At 56.9% G+C, this 22,223-nt stretch overlaps 1 protein-coding gene across 2 annotated transcripts; it reads right to left on the minus strand.

Moving 5' to 3' along the window:
* Positions 1 to 592: 592 nt before the first annotated feature.
* Positions 593 to 19,632, minus strand: LOC147086811 (cyclin-Q-like). Of its 2 annotated transcripts, none has more exons than XM_085978987.1 (6): positions 18,969 to 19,632; positions 16,621 to 16,795; positions 14,146 to 14,329; positions 8,035 to 8,167; positions 1,124 to 1,351; positions 593 to 772 (listed from the first exon to the last, which is right to left on the minus strand). In XM_085978987.1, the coding sequence occupies exons 2-6, from the start codon at positions 16,730 to 16,732 to the stop codon at positions 686 to 688; spliced, it is 744 nt and encodes a 247-aa protein (XP_085835113.1). In that variant the 5' UTR covers positions 16,733 to 16,795; positions 18,969 to 19,632; the 3' UTR covers positions 593 to 685. The 2 variants fall into 2 exon arrangements, with proteins under 2 accessions (XP_085835113.1, XP_085835112.1); XM_085978986.1 differs by having other exon boundaries at positions 18,941 to 19,632.
* Positions 19,633 to 22,223: the final 2,591 nt, after the last annotated feature.

Raw genomic sequence — 22,223 nt, forward strand, 5'->3', positions numbered from 1 at the left:
GGCGGGGGACGGCGAGGAGCGCGCGGGACGGCGAGGAGCGCGCGGGACGGCGAGGAGAGCGCGGGACGGCGAGGAGAGCGCGGGACGGCGAGGAGAGCGCGGGACGGCGAGGAGCGGGCGGGACGGCGAGGAGCGGGCGGGACGGCGAGGAGCGGGCGGGTCGGGGAGGAGCGGGCGGGACGGCGAGGCGCGGGCGGGACGGCGAGGAGCGGGCGGGACGGCGAGGAGCGGGCGGGACGGCGAGGAGCGGGCGGGACGGCGACGAGAGCGCGGGACGGCGAGGAGCGCGCGGGACAGCGAGGAGCGCGCGGGACAGCGAGGAGCGGGCGGGACAGCGAGGAGCGCGCGGGACAGCGAGGAGCGCGCGGGACAGCGAGGAGCGCGCGGGACAGCGAGGAGCGCGCGGGACAGTGAGGAGCGAGTGCAATAACACGCTGGGGATACGGAGACGAAATGGCCACTTGACGGAGATATGTATTCACCTAACACGTGGGGGAAGGGGGACGGTTTCTATCAAACAGTCGGCAGCAGGATACCCCCGATTACTTGCCGGAATGTCTCGAATGACTCCCAAACCGCCCCTCCCCACCCCGCCCCCCGCGATTGGTGTGGAGGGATGGGAGTGTGTAGAGTAGTCAAGGACCGGGAGGGGGCCCAGGGGATCTCCCAGGCACCTTGGCCACCCTCAAGGTTTAGCGTCCATTTCGTAGATCTGTACAATCTCCGCGACGATGGCGTCGATGATGGGCTTTGTGGTTCCCTCGCAGAAGACCTGCGCAAACAAAATGGACGCCGCGTTTAACATTGGTACCATTCTGGTCAATCTCCCCTTAACCTTCTCTGCTCTAAGGAGAACAACCCCAGCTTCTCCAGTCTCTCCACATCACTGAAGTCCCTCATCCCTGGGACCATTCTGGTCAATCTCCCCTTAACCTTCTCTGCTCCAAGGAGAACAATCCCAGCTTCTCCAGTCTCTCCACATCACTGAAGTCCCTCATCCCTGGTACCATTCTGGTCAATCTCCCCTAAACCTTCTCTGCTCTAAGGAGAACAACGCCATTTGACCCGGGACAGGCGTGTCCGCCGCGGCCCGTCCAGCGGGCTGGTCGACCTCTCGACTCACCTGCCACCAGGCCCGCTCGGCCGTGGCGTCGCCCGGCACCTCCACGCCGTAGCATTGCAGCGCGAAGTACAGCACCGCGACGGCCACGTGCTGAGGCCGGTGGCGCAGGCACAGCGGGCCGTGGTAACTGTCGCGCAGCACGGCCCAGGCGGTGACCACCACCGGCGTCCGGTCCCAGGTGTGCCGGTTCATCCAGTTCTTCAGCGAGATCAGGTAGTGCAGCAGGTACTGAGAAGAGAGCAGAGAACCAGAGAATCACGGAACAGTGCGGCACGTCGAATCTGCGCCGGCTCTGTCGGAGAGCATTCCAGTCAGTCCCACTCCCCACGCTCTTTCCCCACATCCCTGCAATATTTTTTCCTTCAAGTATTTATCCAATCCCCCTTTGAAAGCCACGATTGAGTCTGCCTCCACCACCCTCTCAGGCAGCGCGTTCCAGATCATAACCACTCGCTGCGTAAAAAAGTTTTTCCTCGTGTCGCCTTTGGTTCTTCTGCCTTAAATCTGTGTCCTCTGGTTCTTGACCCTTCCGCCAAAGGGAACAGTTTCTCTCTCTCTACGCTGTCCAGACCCCTCATGATTTTGAACACCTCTATCAAATCTCCTCTCAACCTTCTCTGCCCTAAGGAGAACAACCCCAGCTTCTCCAGTCTCTCCACATCACTGAAATCCCTCATCCCATGTACCATTCTGGTCAATCTCCCCTTAACCTTCTCTGCTCTAAGGAGAACAACCCCAGCTTCTCCAGTCTCTCCACATCACTGAAATCCCTCATCCCATGTACCATTCTGGTCAATCTCCCCTTAACCTTCTCTGCTCCAAGGAGAACAATCCCAGCTTCTCCAGTCTCTCCACATCACTGAAGTCCCTCATCCCTGGTACCATTCTGGTCAATCTCCCCTTAACCTTCTCTGCTCTAAGGAGAACAATCCCAGCTTCTCCAGTCTCTCCACATCACTGAAGTCCCTCATCCCTGGTACCATTCTGGTCAATCAATCTCCCCTTAACCTTCTCTGCTCTAAGGAGAACAACCCCAGCTTCTCCAGTCTCTCCACATCACTGAAGTCCCTCATCCCCGGTACCATTCTGGTCAATCAATCTCCCCTTAACCTTCTCTGCTCTAAGGAGAACAATCCCAGCTTCTCCAGTCTCTCCACATCACTGTAATCCCTCATCCCTGGTACCATTCTGATCAATCTCCTCTGCACCCTCTCCAAGGCCTTCACATCCTTCCTAAAGTGCGGTGCCCAGAATTGGACACAATACTCCAGTTGTGGCCGAACCAGTGTTTTACAAAGGTTCATCATAACCTCCTTGCTTTTGTACTCTATACCTCTATTTATGAAGCCCAGGATCCCGTATGCCTTTTTAACCGCTTTCTCAACCAGCCCTGCCACCTTCAATGATTTGTGCACATTTACCCCCAGGTCTCTCTGTTCATGCACCCCCTTTAGGATTGTCCCCTTTAGTTTATATCGCCTCTCCTTGAGCTTCCTACCAACATGTATCACTTCGCACTTTTCTGCGGTAAATGTCATCTGCCACGTGTCCGCCCATTCCACCAGCCTGTCGACGTCCTCTTGAAGTCTGTTACTATTCTCCTCCCTGTTCACTATACCTCCAAGTTTTGTGTCATCTGCAAGTTTTGAAATTGTGCCCTGTACACCCAAGTCCAAGTCATTAATATATATCAAGACAAACAGTGGGCCAAGAACCAACCCCTGAGGAACACCACTGTGTACCTTCCTCCAGTCCGAGAAACAACCGCTCACCCCATCTCTCGGTTTCCTGTCACTCAGCCAATTCCGTATCCATGCAGCCACTGTCCCTTTTATTTCATGGGCTTCAACTTTGCTGGTAAGCCGATTATGTGGCACTTTATCAAACGCTGTTTGAAAGCCCATGTACACCACGTCAACCGCATTGCCCTCATCCACCCTCTCTGTAACCTCATCAAAAAACTCAAAATCCAGTTAGTCAAACACGATTTGCCTTGAACAAATCCGTGCTGGCTTTCCTTAAATGAATCCGCGCTTGTCCGAAGTGGTTGTTGATTTTCTCCCGGATTACTGTTTGTAAAAGCTTCCCCAGCACTGACGATAAACCGACTGGCCCGTAAATGCCGGGTTTATCCCTCTCCCCCTTGTTGAACAAGGGTGTGACATTTGCAAGCCTTTATCCTCTGGCACGAACTCGCCATGTCGAAGGAGGATTGGAAGATTATGGCCAGTACCTCCGCGATTTCCTCCTGAACCTCCCTCAGCATTCGAGGATGCGTCCCTTCCGGACCAGGGTGACTTATCCATCTATCGAAAGGGACGCTACCCAGCCCTCTCCTTATTTTACAGATCTCGATCAGGTCGCCTCTCAGTCCAGGCGGCTCCAAGTGGACCCAGCTCTCTGAGCCTGTAAGTGGCTGAGCTTCTTTAAGCTGGAAATGATTTTCGGAGCTCTCCCAAGGCCATTGTACGCCCAACATGTGAGGGGGACCAAAACTGGGCCCAGTACATAAGAACATAAGAAACAGAAGCAGGAGTCGGCCATTCGGCCCCTCGAGCCTGCTCCGCCATTCAATGAGATCATGGCTGATCTTCGACCTCAACTCCACTCTCCCGCCTGATCTCCATATCCCTCGATTCCACTAGAGTCCAAAAATCTCTCGATCTCGGCCTTGAATATACTCAACGACTGAGCCTCCACAGCCCTCTGGGGCAGAGAATTCCAAAGATTCACCGCCCTCTGAGTGAAGAAATTCCTCCTCATCTCAGTCCAAAATGGCCAACCCCTTATGTCCCACTCCAGAGACTCGAACACATAAATCTAAGCTGAACCTCCAGTGCAGTACTGAGGGAGCGCCGCATTGTCAGAGGGGCAGTACTGAGGGAGCGCCGCACTGTCGGAGGGGCGGTGCTGAGGGAGCGCCGCACTGTCGGAGGGGCGGTACTGAGGGAGCGCCGCATCGTCAGAGGGGCAGTACTGAGGGAGCGCCGCACTGTCGGAGGGGCGGTGCTGAGGGAGCACCGCATTATCGGAGGGGCGGTGCTGAGGGAGCGCCGCACTGTCGGAGGGGCGGTACTGAGGGAGCGCCGCACTGTGAGAGGGGCGGTACTGAGGGAGCGCCGCACTGTCGGAGGAGCGGTACTGAGGGAGCGCCGCACTGTCGGAGGGGCGGGACTGAGGGAGCGCCGCACTGTCAGAGGGGCAGTACTGAGGGAGCGCCGCACTGTCGGAGGGGCGGTGCTGAGGGAGCACCGCATTATCGGAGGGGCGGTGCTGAGGGAGCGCCGCACTGTCGGAGGGGCGGTACTGAGGGAGCGCCGCACTGTGAGAGGGGCGGTACTGAGGGAGCGCCGCACTGTCGGAGGGGCGGTACTGAGGGAGCGCCGCACTGTCGGAGGGGCGGTACTGAGGGAGCGCCGCACTGTCGGAGGGGCGGTACTGAGGGAGCGCCGCATTATCGGAGGGGCGGTGCTGAGGGAGCGCTGCACTGTCGGAGGGGCGGTACTGAGGGAGCGCCGCACTGTGAGAGGGGCGGTACTGAGGGAGCGCCGCACTGTCGGAGGAGCGGTACTGAGGGAGCGCCGCACTGTCGGAGGGGCGGTACTGAGGGAGCGCCGCACTGTCGGAGGGGCTGTACTGAGGGAGCGCCGCACTGTCGGAGGGGCGGTACTGAGGGAGCGCCGCACTGTCGGAGGGACGGTACTGAGGGAGCGCCGCACTGTCGGAGGGACGGTACTGAGGGCGCGCCGCACTGTCGGAGGGGCAGTACTGAGGGAGCGCCGCACTGTCGGAGGGGCGGTACTCAGGGAGCGCCGCACTGTCGGAGGGGCGGTACTGAGGGCGCGTCGCACTGTCGGAGGGGCAGTGCTGAGGGAGCGCCACACTGTTGTAGGGGCGGTACTGAGGGCGCGCCGCGCTGTCGGAGGGGCAGTACTGAGGGAGCGCCGCACTATCGGAGGGGCGGTACTGAGGGAGCGCTGCACTATCGGAGGGGCGGTACTGAGGGAGCGCCGCACTGTCGGAGGCGCCGTCTTTCGGGATGAGACGTTAAACCCGAGGCCCTGTCTGCCCTCTCAGGTGGATGTAAAAGATCCCATGACCACTATTGGAAGAAGAGCAGGGGGGAGTTCACCCCGGTGTCCTGGGCCCAATATTTATCCCTCAACCAACATCACTAAAAACAGATGATCCGGTCATTTATCACATTGCTGTTTGTGGGAGCTTGCTGTGCACAAATTGGCTGCCGCGTTTCCCACATTACAACAGTGACCACACTTCAAAAAAAGTCCTTCATTGGCTGTGAAGAGCTTTGGGACGTCCTGAGGTGGTGAAAGGCGCTGGAGAAATGGGAGTCTTTCTTATCCTGAGACTGTGACCCCTGGTTCTAGACTCTCCAGCCAGGGGGGAAACAGCCTCTCAGCATCGACCCTGTCAATCCCCCTCAGAATCTTGTGGCCTAGAAATTCAGTTGTTTGCGCCAGCCGCTAGCGCCTTAGGAGGAGGAGATGTTGGGCGCTAGGCGGCTAGCGGCCGGGCGCAGCGCGATCTGCGCCTCTCCCCAACTTCAGTAAAGATTTAGCGGCGACACAAAGCCTTTGCGCGCGCTCAGCTGCGCGCGCAGGTCCTGACATCATTTCATCGTGCAATGCCCTTTGTGTGCCCCAAACCGGAAATTCAGTGGCGCCGCCCTATTGTGCGCCTGGCGCCCCTAGCGACTGGTAGAGGGGAACGGTTCTCAGTCGATGCGGGGCGCGGGGGGCGCAAATTAAAGGGCACTCCTCCTGCAGGAGAAAAGGCAGCCATTTTGCTCCACTCCTTCTTTGTGAGAGACGGACCTTTGCAGAGAGACAAAGGTAGAGAGCTTTCTGGTTTGGCTCAACACTCGCACAGGTACTTGTGGCTTCAGGCCACAGCTTTGCACTTGTCTTTAACTTCAGAGCCATAGCATTGATTGGAAACATATAATGGGGGCTGCAATGGGTGGTCTCCCTGGCCTTCTCCATAGTCCTGGGCGTTGTACAGATGAAGCAGCAGTGGTCAGGCCTTGCTTCAGGGCTGCAGTGTGCAGGGCGTGGCAGGCAAACAAATCCACCCTCCCCCTTTAAGAGCTCACCGGCGCCAGAGTGTCTGCCGTCAATCAGCAACTCGCCGCACCTGCGCTGCGCCCGCCCTCGGGGGTTTCGCCCCAGGCCGCCGGCTTAGCGCCTAATGATAGTCGTGCATCGCCTGCTTTAGCGCAGCAGCAACCTCTTGGGGCGATGCCACTGAATATCGGCGAAGGTGGCGCGAACTTGCGCCGGGCGCAAACTTTAGCGGCCGCCCGACTGTAGCGCCCCGAACGTGGCTATACTGAACTTCTAGGCCTCAATGTTTCAACGAGATCACCTCTCATTCTTCTAAACTCCAGGGAGTATCGGCCCAATCTACTCAACCTCTCCTCATAGGACAACCCTCTCATCCCAGGAATCAATCAAGCGACCTGTGTGATGACTGAATGGTGCCCTATGACTGGCACGGAACAGTTCTGTGAATAAATCCCAATGCCTTGTTTGCTTTGGCAAACAGGTTTAACAAACGAGCTTGCGGTTAACCGGGAGCCGACTGTCAACAAGGGCAGACGTCGATGATGAAGTCCAACACCGCCTTCAGTGTGCCAGTGCAGCCTTCGGTCGCCTGAGGAAGAGAGTGTTTGAAGACCAGGACCTCAAACCCGGCACCAAGCTCATGCTCTACAGGGCAGCAGTGATACCCGCCCTGCTGTATGCCTCAGAGACATGGACCATGTACAGCAGGCACCTCAAAGCACTGGAGAGGTACCACCAACGCTGCCTCCGCAAGATCCTGCAAATCCATTGGCGGGATAGGCGCACCAACGTCAGTGTTCTCGCTCAGGCCAACATTACCCCAGCATCGAAGCTCTGACCACGCTCGATCAGCTCCGATGGACGGGTCACACTGTCCGCATGCCCGATACGAGACTCCCGAAACAAGCGCTCTACTCGGAGCTCCGACACGGCAAGAGAGCCCCAGGTGGGCAGAGGAAACGCTTCAAGGACACCCTCAAAGCCTCCTTGGAAAAAGTGCAACATCCCCCACCACCGACACCTGGGAACCTGGGACCGCACAAAGTGGAGGAGAAGCATCTGGGAAGGCGCCGAACACCTCGAGTCTCTTCGCCGGGAGCAAGCGGAAGCCAAGCGCAGGCAGCGCAAGGAGCGCACGTCAACCCGAGCACCCCACACCCACCCGCCCCTTCAACCACCGTCTGCCCCACCTGTGACAGAGACTGTAGGTCCCGCATTGGACTCATCAGTCACCTGAGAACTCATTGTTAGTGTGGAAGCAAGTCATCCTCGGTTCCGAGGGAGTGCCTAAGAAGAAGAATACACAGGCGCGTTATAACAACAACTTGCATTTAACCAGCGCCTTTAACCATCTTCAGCTGCGTAACACGCAGTGGAGAGAGGTATCTTCCATCTGGAGGTCTGCAGTACTGGATATGAGGCCAGACTGAGCTTGCTTACATAGGGGCCAGGTATGGGCGGAGCCCTACACACAATACATTACAATATACAATACAATGGTGAGGAGACGGAACTGAGGTAAGGGAACTGAAACCTGAAACCAACCACAGTCACAGGCAGTGATGAATGTAATATTTCATCACAAGCTGCTTCATCAATGACCTTCCCCCCAACATAAGGTCAGAAATGGGGAAGTCCGCTGACGACTGCACAGTGTTCAGTTCCACTCACAACTCCTCAGATAATGAAGCAGTCCGTGCCCGCATGCAACAAGGAGGCGGCTGCCCGTGAGGCGGCCCTTAACCGCACCCGAGGCCCCCTCGAGAGCGGCGACGGAACCGTGGGGCCGCGCGGGAAAGGAAGCAGCCAGCCCCCAGCGCGACTCACTTTGTGGGGGTGCTGGAAGGAGACATTGAAGTTCAGCACCCGTAGCATCAGCAGCTCGCAGTGCACCACGCTGTCCCGCAGCTCCCAGAACCTGGTGTCCAGCTCCAGGGGCTCCGTGTGGGGGTTCAGGTACCTGGGGGACAAACACACACACACACACATAGGTCAAGGAACCGCCGAGAGGCATCGCGCCCGCACTGGGGCAGCTCAACACAACATATTACTCTGTATCTAACCCCGTGCTATATCTGCCCTGGGAGCGTTTGATGGGGACAGTGTAGAGGGAGCTTTACTCTGTATCTAACCCGTGCTGTCCCTGCCCTGGGAGTGTTTGATGGGACAGTGTAGAGGGAGCTTTACTCTGTATCTAACCTGTGCTGTACCTGCCCTGGGAGTGTTTGATGGGGACAGTGTAGAGGGAGCTTTACTCTGTATCTAACCCGTGCTGTACCTGCCCTGGAAGTGTTTGATGGGGACAGTGTACAGGGAGCTTTACTCTGTATCTAACCCCGTGCTGTACCTGCCCTGGGAGTGTTTGATGGGGACAGTGTACAGGGAGCTTTACTCTGTATCTAACCCCGTGCTGTACCTGCCCTGGGAGTGTTTGATGGGGACAGTGTAGAGGGAGCTTTACTCTGTATCTAACCCGTGCTGTACCTGCCCTGGGAGTGTTTGATCGGGACACTGTAGAGGGAGCTTTACTCTGTATCTAACCCCGTGCTATACCTGCCCTGGGAGCGTTTGATGGGGACAGTGTAGAGGGAGCTTTACTCTGTATCTAACCCCGTGTTGTACCTGCCCTGGGAGTGTTTGATGGGACAGTGTAGAGGGAGCTTTACTCTGTATCTAACCCGTGCTGTACCTGCTCTGGGAGCGTTTGATGGGGACAGTGTAGAGGGAGCTTTACTCTGTATCTAACCCCGTGCTGTACCTGCCCTGGGAGTGTTTAATGGGACAGTGTAGAGGGAGCTTTACTCTGTATCTAACCCGTGCTGTACCTGCCCTGGGAGTGTTTGATGGGACAGTGTAGAGGGAGCTTTACTCTGTATCTAACCCGTGCAGTACCTGCCCTGGGAGTGTTTGATGGGGACAGTGTAGAGTGAGCTTTACTCTGTATCTAACCCGTGCTGTACCTGCCCTGGGAATGTTTGATGGGGACAGTGTAGAGGGAGCTTTACTCTGTATCTAACCCGTGCTGTACCTGCCCTGGGAGTGTTTGATGGGACAGTGTAGAGGGAGGTTTACTCTGTATCTAACCCGTGCTGTACCTGCCCTGGGAGTGTTTGATGGGACAGTGTAGAGGGAGCTATACTCTGTGTGATGAAATATTCCATTCATCACTCATCAGTATTCCTCTGCCTGTGACTGTGGTTGGTTTCAGTTTCATTTCCATTGTATTGTACTGTGTGTGGGGCTCCGCCCATACCTGGCTCCTATGTAAGCTGGCCCAGCCTGCAGCACATCCAGTACGGCAGACCTCTGGATGGAAGATACAATCTCCTCTGTGTGTTACCTTCTAAGTCAATAAAAGCCTTGTTTTGTTTCGCTAACATCGAGTCTCGGATTTATTGAGGCACATCAATTTTATTGACTTAATTTTCAACACAATGGATCAACTCTTGAAACCCGAACGTTTGGATTTGGACCAGCATGCTTCGGACGCATCGGCACGCTTCGGACACTGGTTTATGTGTATGGAATTCTTCCTGGACAATTCCGCAGCCGTCAAAGACGCTACGGACGCTGCGAGTATGAAACTCGGAATTCTGCGGAATTGGGTAAGCCACCGGGTTTACCCCCTCATCCAAGACGCCGACACGTACACGGCTGCCTGCGACATCTTAAAGGCGCATTACCAGCAGCCTACGAATGAGGTGTATGCTAGGCATCTGCTCGCTACTCGCGCACAGCGACCTGGGGAATCGGTGGAGGAGTTCCTAGGCACCCTGAAAACGCTTGGCAAAGACTGCAAGTGCCAAGATGTAAAAGCCGCAGTGTACACTGACGAGCTTGTTCGCGGTGCCTTGATCACAGGCCTCAGCTCCACTTACATCCGGCAGAGACTGCTGGAAAAAACGGGATTGGACCTGAAACAGGCTGCGGGCACAGCACGATCCCTGGATGTGGCCCAGAGAAACTTGGACGGCTACTCTTCAGCCCGCGCCGTCCACGCCGCCACGTGTGCACCAAGGGCGCCGCCATCTTGGAAGGCATCTTCCCAGCCCGACACCGTCGGGGCCCCGCTCTCCCCCCAGAAGCCCTACGACAGCCGCAACGCGTCGGGGACCCAACTGCTACTTCTGCGGGCAGCCGAAGCACACCAGAAACCTGTGCCCGGTGAAAGGCACCACCTGCTTTAAGTGCGGTAAGAAGGGGCACTTCGGGAAGGTGTGCAGAGGGAACCCCGCCGGAAAACCCGCCACCGCCGCGTGTGCGCCGTGGGAGCGGCCATCTTGGACGCCATCTTGCCCGACCTCGTGGGGTCCGCCATCTTGTGAGCAGACAGCGTGGACGCCATCTTGTCTCGATCAGGGCCCTACAGTGGCATCGGTCACAGTGGACCAGACCAGGCCGCACCCGCTATCCAAATCAATGGTGGACATCGAGGTAAACGGGTGCAGGGTTAAATGTTTAATTGACAGTGGAAGCACGGAGAGTTTTATCCACCCTGAACTGGTACAACAACTCTCCCTAAAGGTGGTCCCTACTCGGGGTACCATCTCTATGGCTGATAAAACCCAGACATCGACCATTATGGGTTACTGCACGGTACAATTGTCTGTTAACGGAACTGTATACGATAATTTTAAAGTACTAATCATGAAGGATCTATGTGCGAGCGTGATCTTGGGCCTGGATTTCCAGTGCTACCACCAAAGCATCACGCTCAATTACGGTGGGTCCCAGCCGCCCCTCACAGTGTGCGGTCTGGCTACCCTGAAGGTAAAGCCGCCTTCGCTATTCGCGAACCTTACCCCTAACTGCCGGCCAATAGCGACCAAAAGCAGGAGGTACAGCTGGGAGGACAGGCGGTTTATCGCGACCGAGGTAGACAGGCTCCTGAAAGAGCGCATTATTGAACGCAGCAATAGCCCGTGGCGCGCCCAAGTGGTGGTGGTAAGGGGTAGCGAGAAGAAACGGATGGTGATCGACTATAGTCAAACGATCAACAGGTACACCCAACTAGACGCCTACCCGCTACCCCGCATATCAGAAATGGTGAACCAAATTGCCCAATACCGGGTGTTCTCCACCATCGACCTCAAGTCAGCGTACCACCAGCTCCCTATCAGACCAGAGGACCGCCCGTACACCGCCTTTGAGGCGAACGGACACCTCTACCAATTCCTCAGAGTCCCCTTTGGGGTGACGAATGGGGTCTCGGTCTTCCAGAGGGAGATGGACCGCATGGTCGATGACCACCACTTGCAGGCAACCTTCCCCTACCTCGACAACGTCACCATCTGCGGTCACAACCAGCAGGATCACGACTCGAACCTCGAGAGGTTCCTGAAAACCGCACAAAAACTCAACCTCACCTACAACGAGGACAAGTGCGTTTACAACACCACGCGCCTCTGCATACTAGGCAGCGTGGTGGAGAATGGGGAAATCGGACCAGACCCCGACCGATTGCGCCCCCTACAGGAGCTGCCCCTGCCCAACACTCCCAAAGCCCTGAAAAGGTGCCTGGGGTTATTTTCTTATTATTCCCAATGGGTCCCCAACTACTCCGACAAAGCCCGCCCCCTCTTGAAAGCATCCTCTTTTCCGCTCTCTGCTGAGGCCCATGCCGCCTTCAAAAGCATTAAGCAGGATATTGAGCGGGCCACGCTACAGGCAGTGGACGAGAACACTCCCTTTCAAGTGGAAAGTGATGCGTCTGACTTTGCCTTGGCGGCCACCCTCAACCAGGCGGGGCGGCCCATAGCTTTCTTCTCGAGGACCCTCCAAGGGCCCGAGATCAGACACTCCTCCGTAGAAAAGGAGGCCCAAGCCATCGTGGAGGCAGTGCGCCACTGGCGCCACTACCTAGCCGGCAAACACTTCACCCTACTTACCGACCAGCGGTCGGTAGCATTTATGTTCAATAATAAACAGAGGGGGAAGATCAAAAATGATAAGATTCTTAGGTGGCGGATCGAGCTCTCCACCTTCGAGTATGACATCATTTACCGGCCAGGGGCCCTTAACGAATCCCCTGATGCCCTCTCACGAGGGATGTGTGCCAGCGCCACCGGGGATCGGCTACAGACCCTCCACAATGACCTCTGCCACCCAGGGGTCACGCGGCTGTTCCACTTCATAAAGTCCCGCAACTTACCCTACTCAATTGAGGAAGTTCGGTCCCTGACCAGGAACTGTCGCACTTGCGCTGAGTGCAAGCCTCGGTTCTACCGCCCAGATAGAGCCCACTTAATCAAAGCTACACGGCCCTTTGAGCGGCTCAGCTTAGATTTCAAGGGCCCCCTCCCGTCCGTCGACCGCAATGTTTACTTCCTGAACATTGTGGACGAATACTCTCGTTTCCCATTCGCCTTCCCCTGCCCAGACATGACCAGCGCCACGGTCATTAAATGCCTCAACAGCCTTTCTGCCTGTTCGGTATGCTGAGCTACATCCATACGGATAGGGGGGCGTCCTTCATGAGTGAAGAGCTACGCCAGTACATGCTGTCCAGGGGGATCGCCACGAGCCGTACCACCAGCTACAACCCCCGGGGTAACGGTCAAGTGGAGCGAGAGAACGGGACAGTATGGAAAGCAGTCACTCTAGCTCTAAGGACCAAAGGCCTCCCTATCTCCCGCTGGCAGGAAGTCCTCCCAGATGTGCTCCATTCGATACGGTCGCTATTGTGTACTGCCACTAATGCCACGCCTCACGAGCGAATGTTTGTCTTTCCCCGGAAATCCACCTCAGGCGTATCCATGCCGTCATGGCTCTCCACCCCAGGTCCGGTATTCGTGCGAAGGCATGTGAGGGGCCACAAGACGGACCCTCTCGTGGAGTCAGTGCACCTACTCCACGCCAACCCCCAATACGCGTATGTCCGGCACGCCGACGGAAGGGAGGACACCGTGTCCATAAAAGACGTCGCCCCAGCCGGTAACGACAACAACCACGACAACAGCAGCAACAACGACCACAGCAACTCTTACCCACCCACTACTCTTTCATCACCCCCGGAAGAACATCGACCAACGGTACCCCCACCAACTACCCCTTCAACAACCCTGGCGGCACCCCCGGCAGAGACCCAGGAGGCCACCGGGGACACCCAGCCGACACCCGCGGCACCACAACAGCCACGTCGGTCGCAGAGGACTATCAAACCCCCGAACAGACTAAATCTATAGAAGGGGTGAATGTGATGAAATATTCCATTCATCACTCATCAGTATTCCTCTGCCTGTGACTGTGGTTGGTTTCAGTTTCATTTCCATTGTATTGTACTGTGTGTAGGGCTCCGCCCATACCTGGCTCCTATGTAAGCTGGCCCAGCCTGCAGCACATCCAGTACGGCAGACCTCTGGATGGAAGATACATTCTCCTCTGTGTGTTACCTTCTAAGTCAATAAAAGCCTTGTTTTGTTTCGCTAACATCGAGTCTCGGATTTATTGAGGCACATCACTCTGTATCTAACCCGTGCTGTACCTGCCCTGGGAGTGTTTGATGGGACAGTGTAGAAGGAGCTTTACTCTGTATCTAACCCGTGCTGTACCTGCCCTGGGAGTGTTTGATGGGACAGTGTAGAGGGAGCTTTACTCTGTATCTAACCCGTGCTGTACCTGCCCTGGGAGTGTTTGATGGGACAGTGTAGAGGGAGCTTTACTCTGTATCTAACCCGTGCTGTACCTGCCCTGGGAGTGTTTGATGGGACAGTGTAGAGGGAGCTTTACTCTGTATCTAACCCGTGCTGTACCTGCCCTGGGAGTGTTTGATGGGGACAGTGTAGAGGGAGCTTTACTCTGTATCTAACCCGTGCTGTACCTGCCCTGGGAGTGTTTGATGGGGACAGTGTAGAGGGAGCTTTACTCTGTATCTAACCCGTGCTGTACCTGCCCTGGGAGTGTTTGATGGGGACAGTGTAGAGGGAGCTTCGCTCTGACCTGTGACAGACGTTGATGATGTCCCGCGCTCGCAGGTGCTGCTCCTCCACTTTGCCAGCCAGGTAGATGGACGCCATGGCCACCAGGTAGGGGTCGTAGTTGTGAACGGAGGTCTCGTTGAAGAACCGGTGGTAGATGGTGCAGGCTGAGGCCAGCGGCACAGAGTGCATGCCCAGCTTAATGCCTGCAATCGGAGCGGGAAAGCGCGGTCAAAGCGGGGTGAGGGCTGCAGTTGGACCCGAATACGCCTCACGCGTTAGTGTACATGGATCAACCCCTTTCCTCTTCGAATCACACAACCATTCGACACAGGAGGAGGTCGTGCAGCCCCCTCGAGCCTGTTACATTAGGAACAGGAGGAGGCCGTTCAGCCCCCTCGAGCCTGTTACATTAGGAACAGGAGGAGGCCGTGCAGCCCCCTCGAGCCTGTTACATTAGGAACAGGAGGAGGCCATTCAGCCCCCTCGAGCCTGTTACATTAGGAACAGGAGGAGGCCGTGCAGCCCCCTCGAGCCTGTTACATTAGGAACAGGAGGAGGCCGTTCAGCCCCCTCGAGCCTGTTACATTAGGAACAGGAGGAGGCCGTTCAGCCCCTCGAGCCTGTTACATTAGGAACAGGAGGAGGCCGTTCAGCCCCCTCGAGCCTGTTACATTAGGAACAGGAGGAGGCCGTTCAGCCCCCTCGAGCCTGTTACATTAGGAACAGGAGGAGGCCATTCAGCCCCTCGAGCCTGTTACATTAGGAACAGGAAGAGGCCGTTCAGCCCCCTCGAGCCTGTTACATTAGGAACAGGAGGAGGCCGTTCAGCCCCCTCGAGCCTGTTACATTAGGAACAGGAGGAGGCCGTTCAGCCCCCTCGAGCCTGTTACATTAGGAACAGGAGGAGGCCGTTCAGCCCCTCGAGCCTGTTACATTAGGAACAGGAGGAGGCCGTTCAGCCCCTCGAGCCTGTTACATTAGGAACAGGAGGAGGCCATTCAGCCCCCTCGAGCCTGTTACATTAGGAACAGGAGGAGGCCGTGCAGCCCCCTCGAGCCTGTTACATTAGGAACAGGAGGAGGCCGTTCAGCCCCCTCGAGCCTGTTACATTAGGAACAGGAGGAGGCCGTGCAGCCCCCTCGAGCCTGTTACATTAGGAACAGGAGGAGGCCATTCAGCCACTCGAGCCTGTTACATTAGGAACAGGAGGAGGCCGTTCAGCCCCCTCGAGCCTGTTACATTAGGAACAGGAGGAGGCCATTCAGCCCCCTCGAGCCTGTTACATTAGGAACAGGAGGAGACCATTCAGCCCCCTCGAGCCTGTTACATTAGGAACAGGAGGAGGCCGTTCAGCCCCCTCGAGCCTGTTACATTAGGAACAGGAGGAGGCCGTTCAGCCCCTCGAGCCTGTTACATTAGGAACAGGAGGAGGCCGTTCAGCCCCTCGAGCCTGTTACATTAGGAACAGGAGGAGGCCATTCAGCCCATTGAGTCTGTGCTGACTCTGTCGGAGAGCAATCCAGTCGGTCCCCCTCGCCCGCTCTTTCCCCATATCCCTGCGATTGTTTCTCCTTCAAGTATTTCTCCAATTCCCTTTCGAAGGCTACTATTGAATCTTTATCCACCGCCCTCTCAGGCAGCGCATTCCAAATCCTGACCACTCGCTGCGTAAAAAAGTTTCTCCTCGTATCGCCTGTTTCTTTTGCCAATCACCTTAAATCTGTGTCCTCTGGTTCTCGACCCTTCCGCCAATGGGAACAGTTTCTCTCTCTCTGCTCTGTCGAGACCCTTCATAATTTTGAACACCTCTATTAAATCTCCTCTCAACCTTCTCTGCTCTAAGGAGAACAACCCCAGCTTCTCCAGTCTCTGCACGTCACTGAAGTCCCTCATCCCCGGTACCATTCTGGTCAATCTCCCCTTAACCTTCTCTGCTCTAAGGAGAACAACCCCAGCTTCTCCAGTCTCTCCACATCACTGAAGTCCCTCATCCCTGGTACCATTCTGGTCAATCTCCCCTTAACCTTCTCTGCTCTAAGGAGAACAACCCCAGCTTCTCCAGTCTCTCCACATCACTGAAGTCCCTCATCCCTGGTACCATTCTGGTCAATCTCCCCTTAACCTTCTCTGCTCTAAGGAGAACAACCCCAGCTTCTCCAGTCTCTCCACGTCACTGAAGTCCCTCATCCCTGGTACCATTCTGGTCAATCTCCCCTTAACCTTCTCTGCTCCAAGGAGAACAATCCCAGCTTCTCCAGTCTCTCCACGTCACTATAATCCCTCATTCCAGGAATGATTGTAGTAAATCCGTTCTGTACCCAGTCCAAAGCCTTCACGTCCTTCCTGAAGTGCGGTGCCTGGAATTGGACACAATTCGCCAGCTGGTGTTTTATCCAGGTTTAGCATAACTTCCTGGCTCGTGTGCTCTACACCTCAATCTATAAAGCCCAGGACCCCGTATACTTTGTGAAACAGGCCGCCGTTTCAACCTCACCTGTCTCGATGATGAACCGGCAGACGCGGAAGTGCGACCTGGCCTCGAGCTCCGCAGAATCCGCTCCGGGCGCATTCTTACCTCCGGGGCGCCAGCTCACGCTCACCTCCATGACGGGGGCGGGCGGGAGGTGGAGAAGCCGCCTCCTGCGGCGGTCCGGCCCACCTCGTCCAACCTAAAAGCCCAGGGCGAGAGAGGCAAGGAGTGGGTAAGCCAGGTGTGAATTACAGGCCGGAGTGTGACAGGTTTGCCGTTTGGGCAGATGCAGTATAATGTGGATAAATGCGAGGTTATCCACTTTGGTGTCAAAAACAGGAAGGCAGATTATTATCTGAACGGCAATAGATTGGGAGAAGGGGAAGTGCAACGAGACCTGGGTGTCCTTGTGCACCAGTCGCTGAAGGTAAGCATGCAGGTGCAGCAGGCGGTTAAGAAGGCAAATGGTATGTTGGCCTTCGTAGCAAGAGGGTTCGAGTACAGGAGCAAGGATGTCTTGCTGCAGTTGTACAGAGGCCTTGGTGAGACCACACCTTGAGTATTGTGTGCAGTTTTGGTCACCTTATCTGAGGAAGGATGTTCTTGCCATGGAAGGAGTGCAGCGAAGATTCACCAGACTGATACCTAGGATGGCAGGAATGACGTATGAGGAGAGATTGGGACGATTGGGCTTGTACTCGCTGGAGTTTAGAAGAATGAGAGGGGATCTCATTGAAACTTATAAAATTCTAACAGGACTGGACAGACTAGAAGCAGGAAGGATGTTCCCGATGGTCGGGGAGTCCAGAACCAGGGGTCACAGTCTAAGGATAAGGGGTAAGCCATTTAGGACTGAGATGAGGAGGAATTTCTTCACCCAGAGAGTGGTGAACCTGTGGAATTCTCTACCACAGAAGGCAGATGAGGCCAATTCATTAAATATATTCAAGAAGGAGTTGGATATATTTCTTAAGGCTAAAGGGATCAAGGGATATGGGGAGAAAGCAGGGACAGGGTACTGAATTTGGATGATCAGCCATGATCTCATTGAATGGCGGAGCAGGCTCGAGGGGCCGAATGGCCGACTCCTGCTCCTATCTTCTGTGTTTCTATGAGCCAGTCAGGGGGGGATCTCAGAGATCAAGTCCGTCAAATCAACCCCAAGCAGGTTGCACCTTTCACGTCCCGAAAGGCTTCACAGCCAATGAAGGACTTTTTCTGAAGTGTGGTCACTGTTGTAATGTAGGAAACACAGCAGCCAATTTGCGCACAGCAAGCTCCCACAAACAGCAATGTGATAAATGACCAGATCATCTGTTTTTAGTGATGTTGATTGAGGGATAAATATTGGGCCCAGGACACCGGGGAGAACTCCCCCCTGCTCTTCTTCCAATAGTGGCCGTGGGATCTTTTACATCCACCCGAGAGAGCAGACGGGGGCCTCGGGTTTAGCGTCTCATCCCGAAAGACGGCACCTCCGACAGTGCGGCGCTCCCTCAGTACTGCCCCTCCGACAGTGCGGCGCTCCCTCAGTACCGCCCCTCCGACAGTGCGGTGTTCCCTCAGTACTGCCCCTCTGACAGCGTGGCGCTCCCTCAGTACTGCCCCTCCGACAGTGCGGCGCTCCTTCAGTACTGCCCCTCCGACAGTGCGGCGCTCCCTCAGTACCGCCCCTCCGACAGTGCGGTGCTCCCTCAGTACCGCCCGTCCGACAGTGCGGCGCTCCTTCAGTACTGCCCCTCCGACAGTGCGGTGCTCCCTCAGTACCGCCCGTCCGACAGTGCGGCGCTCCCTCAGTACCGCCCCTCCGACAGTGCGGCGCTCCCTCAGTACCGCCCCTCCGACAGTGCGGCGCTCCGTCAGTGCTGCCCCTTCGACAGTTCAGCGTTCCCTCGGTACCGCCCCTCCGACAGTGCGGCGCTCCCTCAGTACCGCCCCTGTGACAGTGCGGCGCTCCCTCAGTACCGCCCCTGTGACAGTGCGGCGCTCCCTCAGTACCGCCCCTCCGACAGTGCGGCGCTCCCTCAGTACCGCCCCTCCGACAGTGCGGCGCTCCCTCAGTACCGCCCCTGTGACAGTGCGGCGCTCCCTCAGTATTGCCCCACCGACAGTGCGGTGCTCCCTCAGTACCGCCCCTGTGACAGTGCGGCGCTCCCTCAGTACTGCCCCTCCGACAGTGCGGCGCTCCCTCAGTATCGCCCCTCCGACAGTCCGACACTCCCTCAGTACTGCCCACGGTGGGAAATGTCGGGGGCTCGAACGCACCACCTTGTGAGTGGGAGGCGCGAACGAGACCCAGCGATCCCCGGCAGATAGCTCAAAACCGCGCGCCAGCAGACTTTACCTCCTGGTCTTTCAAACCATGCACAGACCTGGCTCTGTCACAGACAGCGAGCTTTTCCCGGGGTGGCGGTTCAGTCAGCTGAGTGCTGAGAAACTTGCAAAGAGCTAGAAAGACACAAAAGCAGCAACAACTCCGGGAACCGATCACACACTCACTGACGAGGCTCCTGTGTGTGTGCAGGATGGTTCCTGTTGCTCAACAAGGCAGACGAGCAATGAAGTCTGCTTCCTCCTGCTGCACAGGAGGACCTTGTTACACCCTTTGAAAGATTTCAAATTCTTTTCGAGAGCTGGACAGGGTATTTAAATGCTGGTTCTCACTGGCTGGAGAATCTCGAATCAGGGGCTTCGAGTCTCTGGAGAAAAGAGGGTCGGCCAATTCAGGACTGAGATGAGGCGGAATTTCTTCACCCGGGATCTTTGGCCTTCTCCACCCGACAAGTTCAGTTGTTGAGTCGAATCGAGGCTGAGAGGGAGAGATTGTCGGACTCGAGGTGGAATCCAGGGGTCGGGAGGCGGGGGGGGGAAAGTCGGGTCGAGCTGGGAGCTCGGCTCCGGATCTCGTTGAGCCCTCAGAGGGGCGGTGGGCGGGAAAAAGCGGGCTCGAGGCGGGCGCGCCCAGAAGGGCCTCCTCCTGCTCCCTGATTCGCCCCCTCTTCTATTCTGGGGCGTCTCCCTGCCGTGTCGATCTGCCCCCCCCCCACCAAACACACTGAGAGCCCTCGCAGCCTCGCCCCCCCCCCCCGCACTTCGAGAACTGGCCGAGGCAGCCTGGCGCACGCCGAGTTACTCCGAAGGAGGCTGCTGGCCGCACAGCAAGATCCCACAAACAGCAATGTGATAATGACCAGGTCATCTGTTTTTAGTAAGGATAAATATTGGCCCCAGGATAGAGGGGAGAACACCCCACTGCCCTTCTTCCAATACTGGCTCCCTCAGTGCCGCCCCTCCGACAGTGCGGCGCTCACTCAGCACCGCCCCTCCGACAGTGCGGCGCTCCCTCAGTACCGCCCCTCCGACAGTGCGGCGCTCCCTCAGTACCGCCCCTCCGACAGTGCGGCGCTCCCTCAGTACCGCCCCTCTGACAGTGCGGCGCTCCCTCAGTACCGCCCCTCCGACAGTGCGGCACTCCCTCAGTACCGCCCCTCCGACAGTGCGGCGCTCCCTCAGTACCGCCCCTCCGACAGTGCGGCGCTCCCTCAGTACCGCCCCTCCGACACTGCGACGCTCCCTCAGTACCGCCCCTCCGACAGTGCGGCGCTCCCTCAGTACCGCCCCTCCGACACTGCGACGCTCCCTCAGTACTGCCGCTCTGACAGTGCGGCGCTCCCTCAGTACCGCCCCTCCGACAGTGCGGCCCTCCCTCAGTACCGCCCCTCCGACAGTGCGGCGCTCCCTCAGTACCGCCCCTCCGACAGTGCGGCGCTCCCACAGTACCGCCCCTCCGACAGTGCGCCGCTCCCTCAGTACCGCCCCTCCGACAGTGCGGCGCTCCCTCAGTACTGCCCCTCCGACAGTGCGGCGCTCCCTCAGTACCGCCCCTCCGACAGTGCGGCGCTCCCTCAGTACCACAACTCCGACAGTGCGGCGCTCCCTCAGTACCGCCCCTCCGACAGTGCGGCGCTCCCTCAGTACCGCCCCTCCGACAGTGCGGCGCTCCCTCAGTACGACAGGCCCAGCTCGGTGCTGTCTACCATCTTGATTTATTCAGGTCTCGGTTGATTTCTCAGCTGCAACTCAACGTCTCACAATCGGTGACTTGCCAATGTTGATAATTCTGATCAGTGTTAGTGGGGACATCTCGTGGACAAACAGCACAACTACAGAAACCCTCATCCCCAACATTTCACCCTCCATCGACTCATCCAACGCTCTCCCACCTCCACCCTCAGTAACCATCAGCTTATCTGAAACTCCCGCTGCCCCGTGTCCTAACTCGCACCCAGTCCCGTTCACCCCCCACCCCACTGTCCTAGCTGACTTACACTGGCTCCCAGTCCATCAATGCCTCGATTTAAAAATTCTCATCCTTGTTTTCAAATCCCTCCGTGGCCTCCTCTCCCCCGCTCCCTATCTCTGTAACCTCCTCCAGCCCCTACAACCGTCCCAATCTCTGTAACCACCTCCAGCCCCTACAACCCTCCCTCTCTCTCTAACCTCCTCCAGCCCCTACAACCCTCCCTATCTCTGTAACCACCTCCAGCCCCTACAACCCTCCCTATCTGTGTAACCTCCGCCAGCCCCCTACAACCCTCCCTATCTCTGTAACCTCCTCCAGCCCATACAGCCCTCCCTTTCTCTGTAACCTCCTCCAGCCCCTACAACCCTATCTCTGTAACCTCCTCCAGCCCCTACAACCCTCCCTATCTCTGTAACCTCCTCCAGCCCCTACAACCCTCCCTATCTCTGTAACCTCCTCCAGCCCCTACAACCCTCCCTATCTCTGTAACCTCCTCCAGCCCCTACAACCCTCCCTATCTCTGTAACCTCCTCCAGCCCCTACAACCCTCCCTATCTCTGTAACCTCCTCCAGCCCCTACAACCCTCCCTATCTCTGTAACCTCCTCCAGCCCCCTACAACCCTCCCTATCTCTGTAACCTCCTCCAGCCCCTACAACCCTCCCTATCTCTGTAACCTCCTCCAGCCCATACATCCCTCCCTATCTCTGTACCCTCCTCCAGCCCCTACAACCCTCCCTATCTCTGTAACCTCCTCCAGCCCCCAACAACCCTCCCTATCTCTGTAACCTCCTCCAGCCCCCTACAACCCTCCCTATTTCTGTAACCTCCTCCAGACCATACAGCCCTCCCTATCTCTGTAACCTCCTCCAGCCTCTACAACCCTATCTCTATAACCTCCTCCAGCCCCTACAACCCTCCCTATCTCTGTAACCTCCTCCAGCTCCCTACAGCCCTCCCTATCTCTGTAACCTCCTCCAGCCCCCTACAACCCTCCCTATCTCTGTAACCTCCTCCAGCCCCCTACAACCCTCCCTATCTCTGTAACCTCCTCCAGCCCCCGACAACCCTCCCTATCTCTGTAACCTCCTCCAGCCCCCTACAACCCTCCCTATCTCTGTAACCTCCTCCAGCCTCTACAACCCTCCCTATCTCTGTAACCTCCTCCAGCCCCTACACCCCTCCCTATCTCTGTAACCTCCTCCAGCCCCCTACAACCCTCCCTATCTCTGTAACCTGCTCCAGCCCCTACAACCCTCCCTATCTCTGTAACCTCCTCCAGCCCCTACAACCCTCCCTATCTCTGTAACCTCCTCCAGCCCCTA

Source organism: Somniosus microcephalus, unplaced genomic scaffold (assembly GCF_052327205.1).
Source record: "Somniosus microcephalus isolate GS21.2 unplaced genomic scaffold, FLI_Smic_1.0 unresolved_chr7, whole genome shotgun sequence".
Classification (NCBI taxonomy): Eukaryota; Metazoa; Chordata; class Chondrichthyes; order Squaliformes; family Somniosidae; genus Somniosus; species Somniosus microcephalus.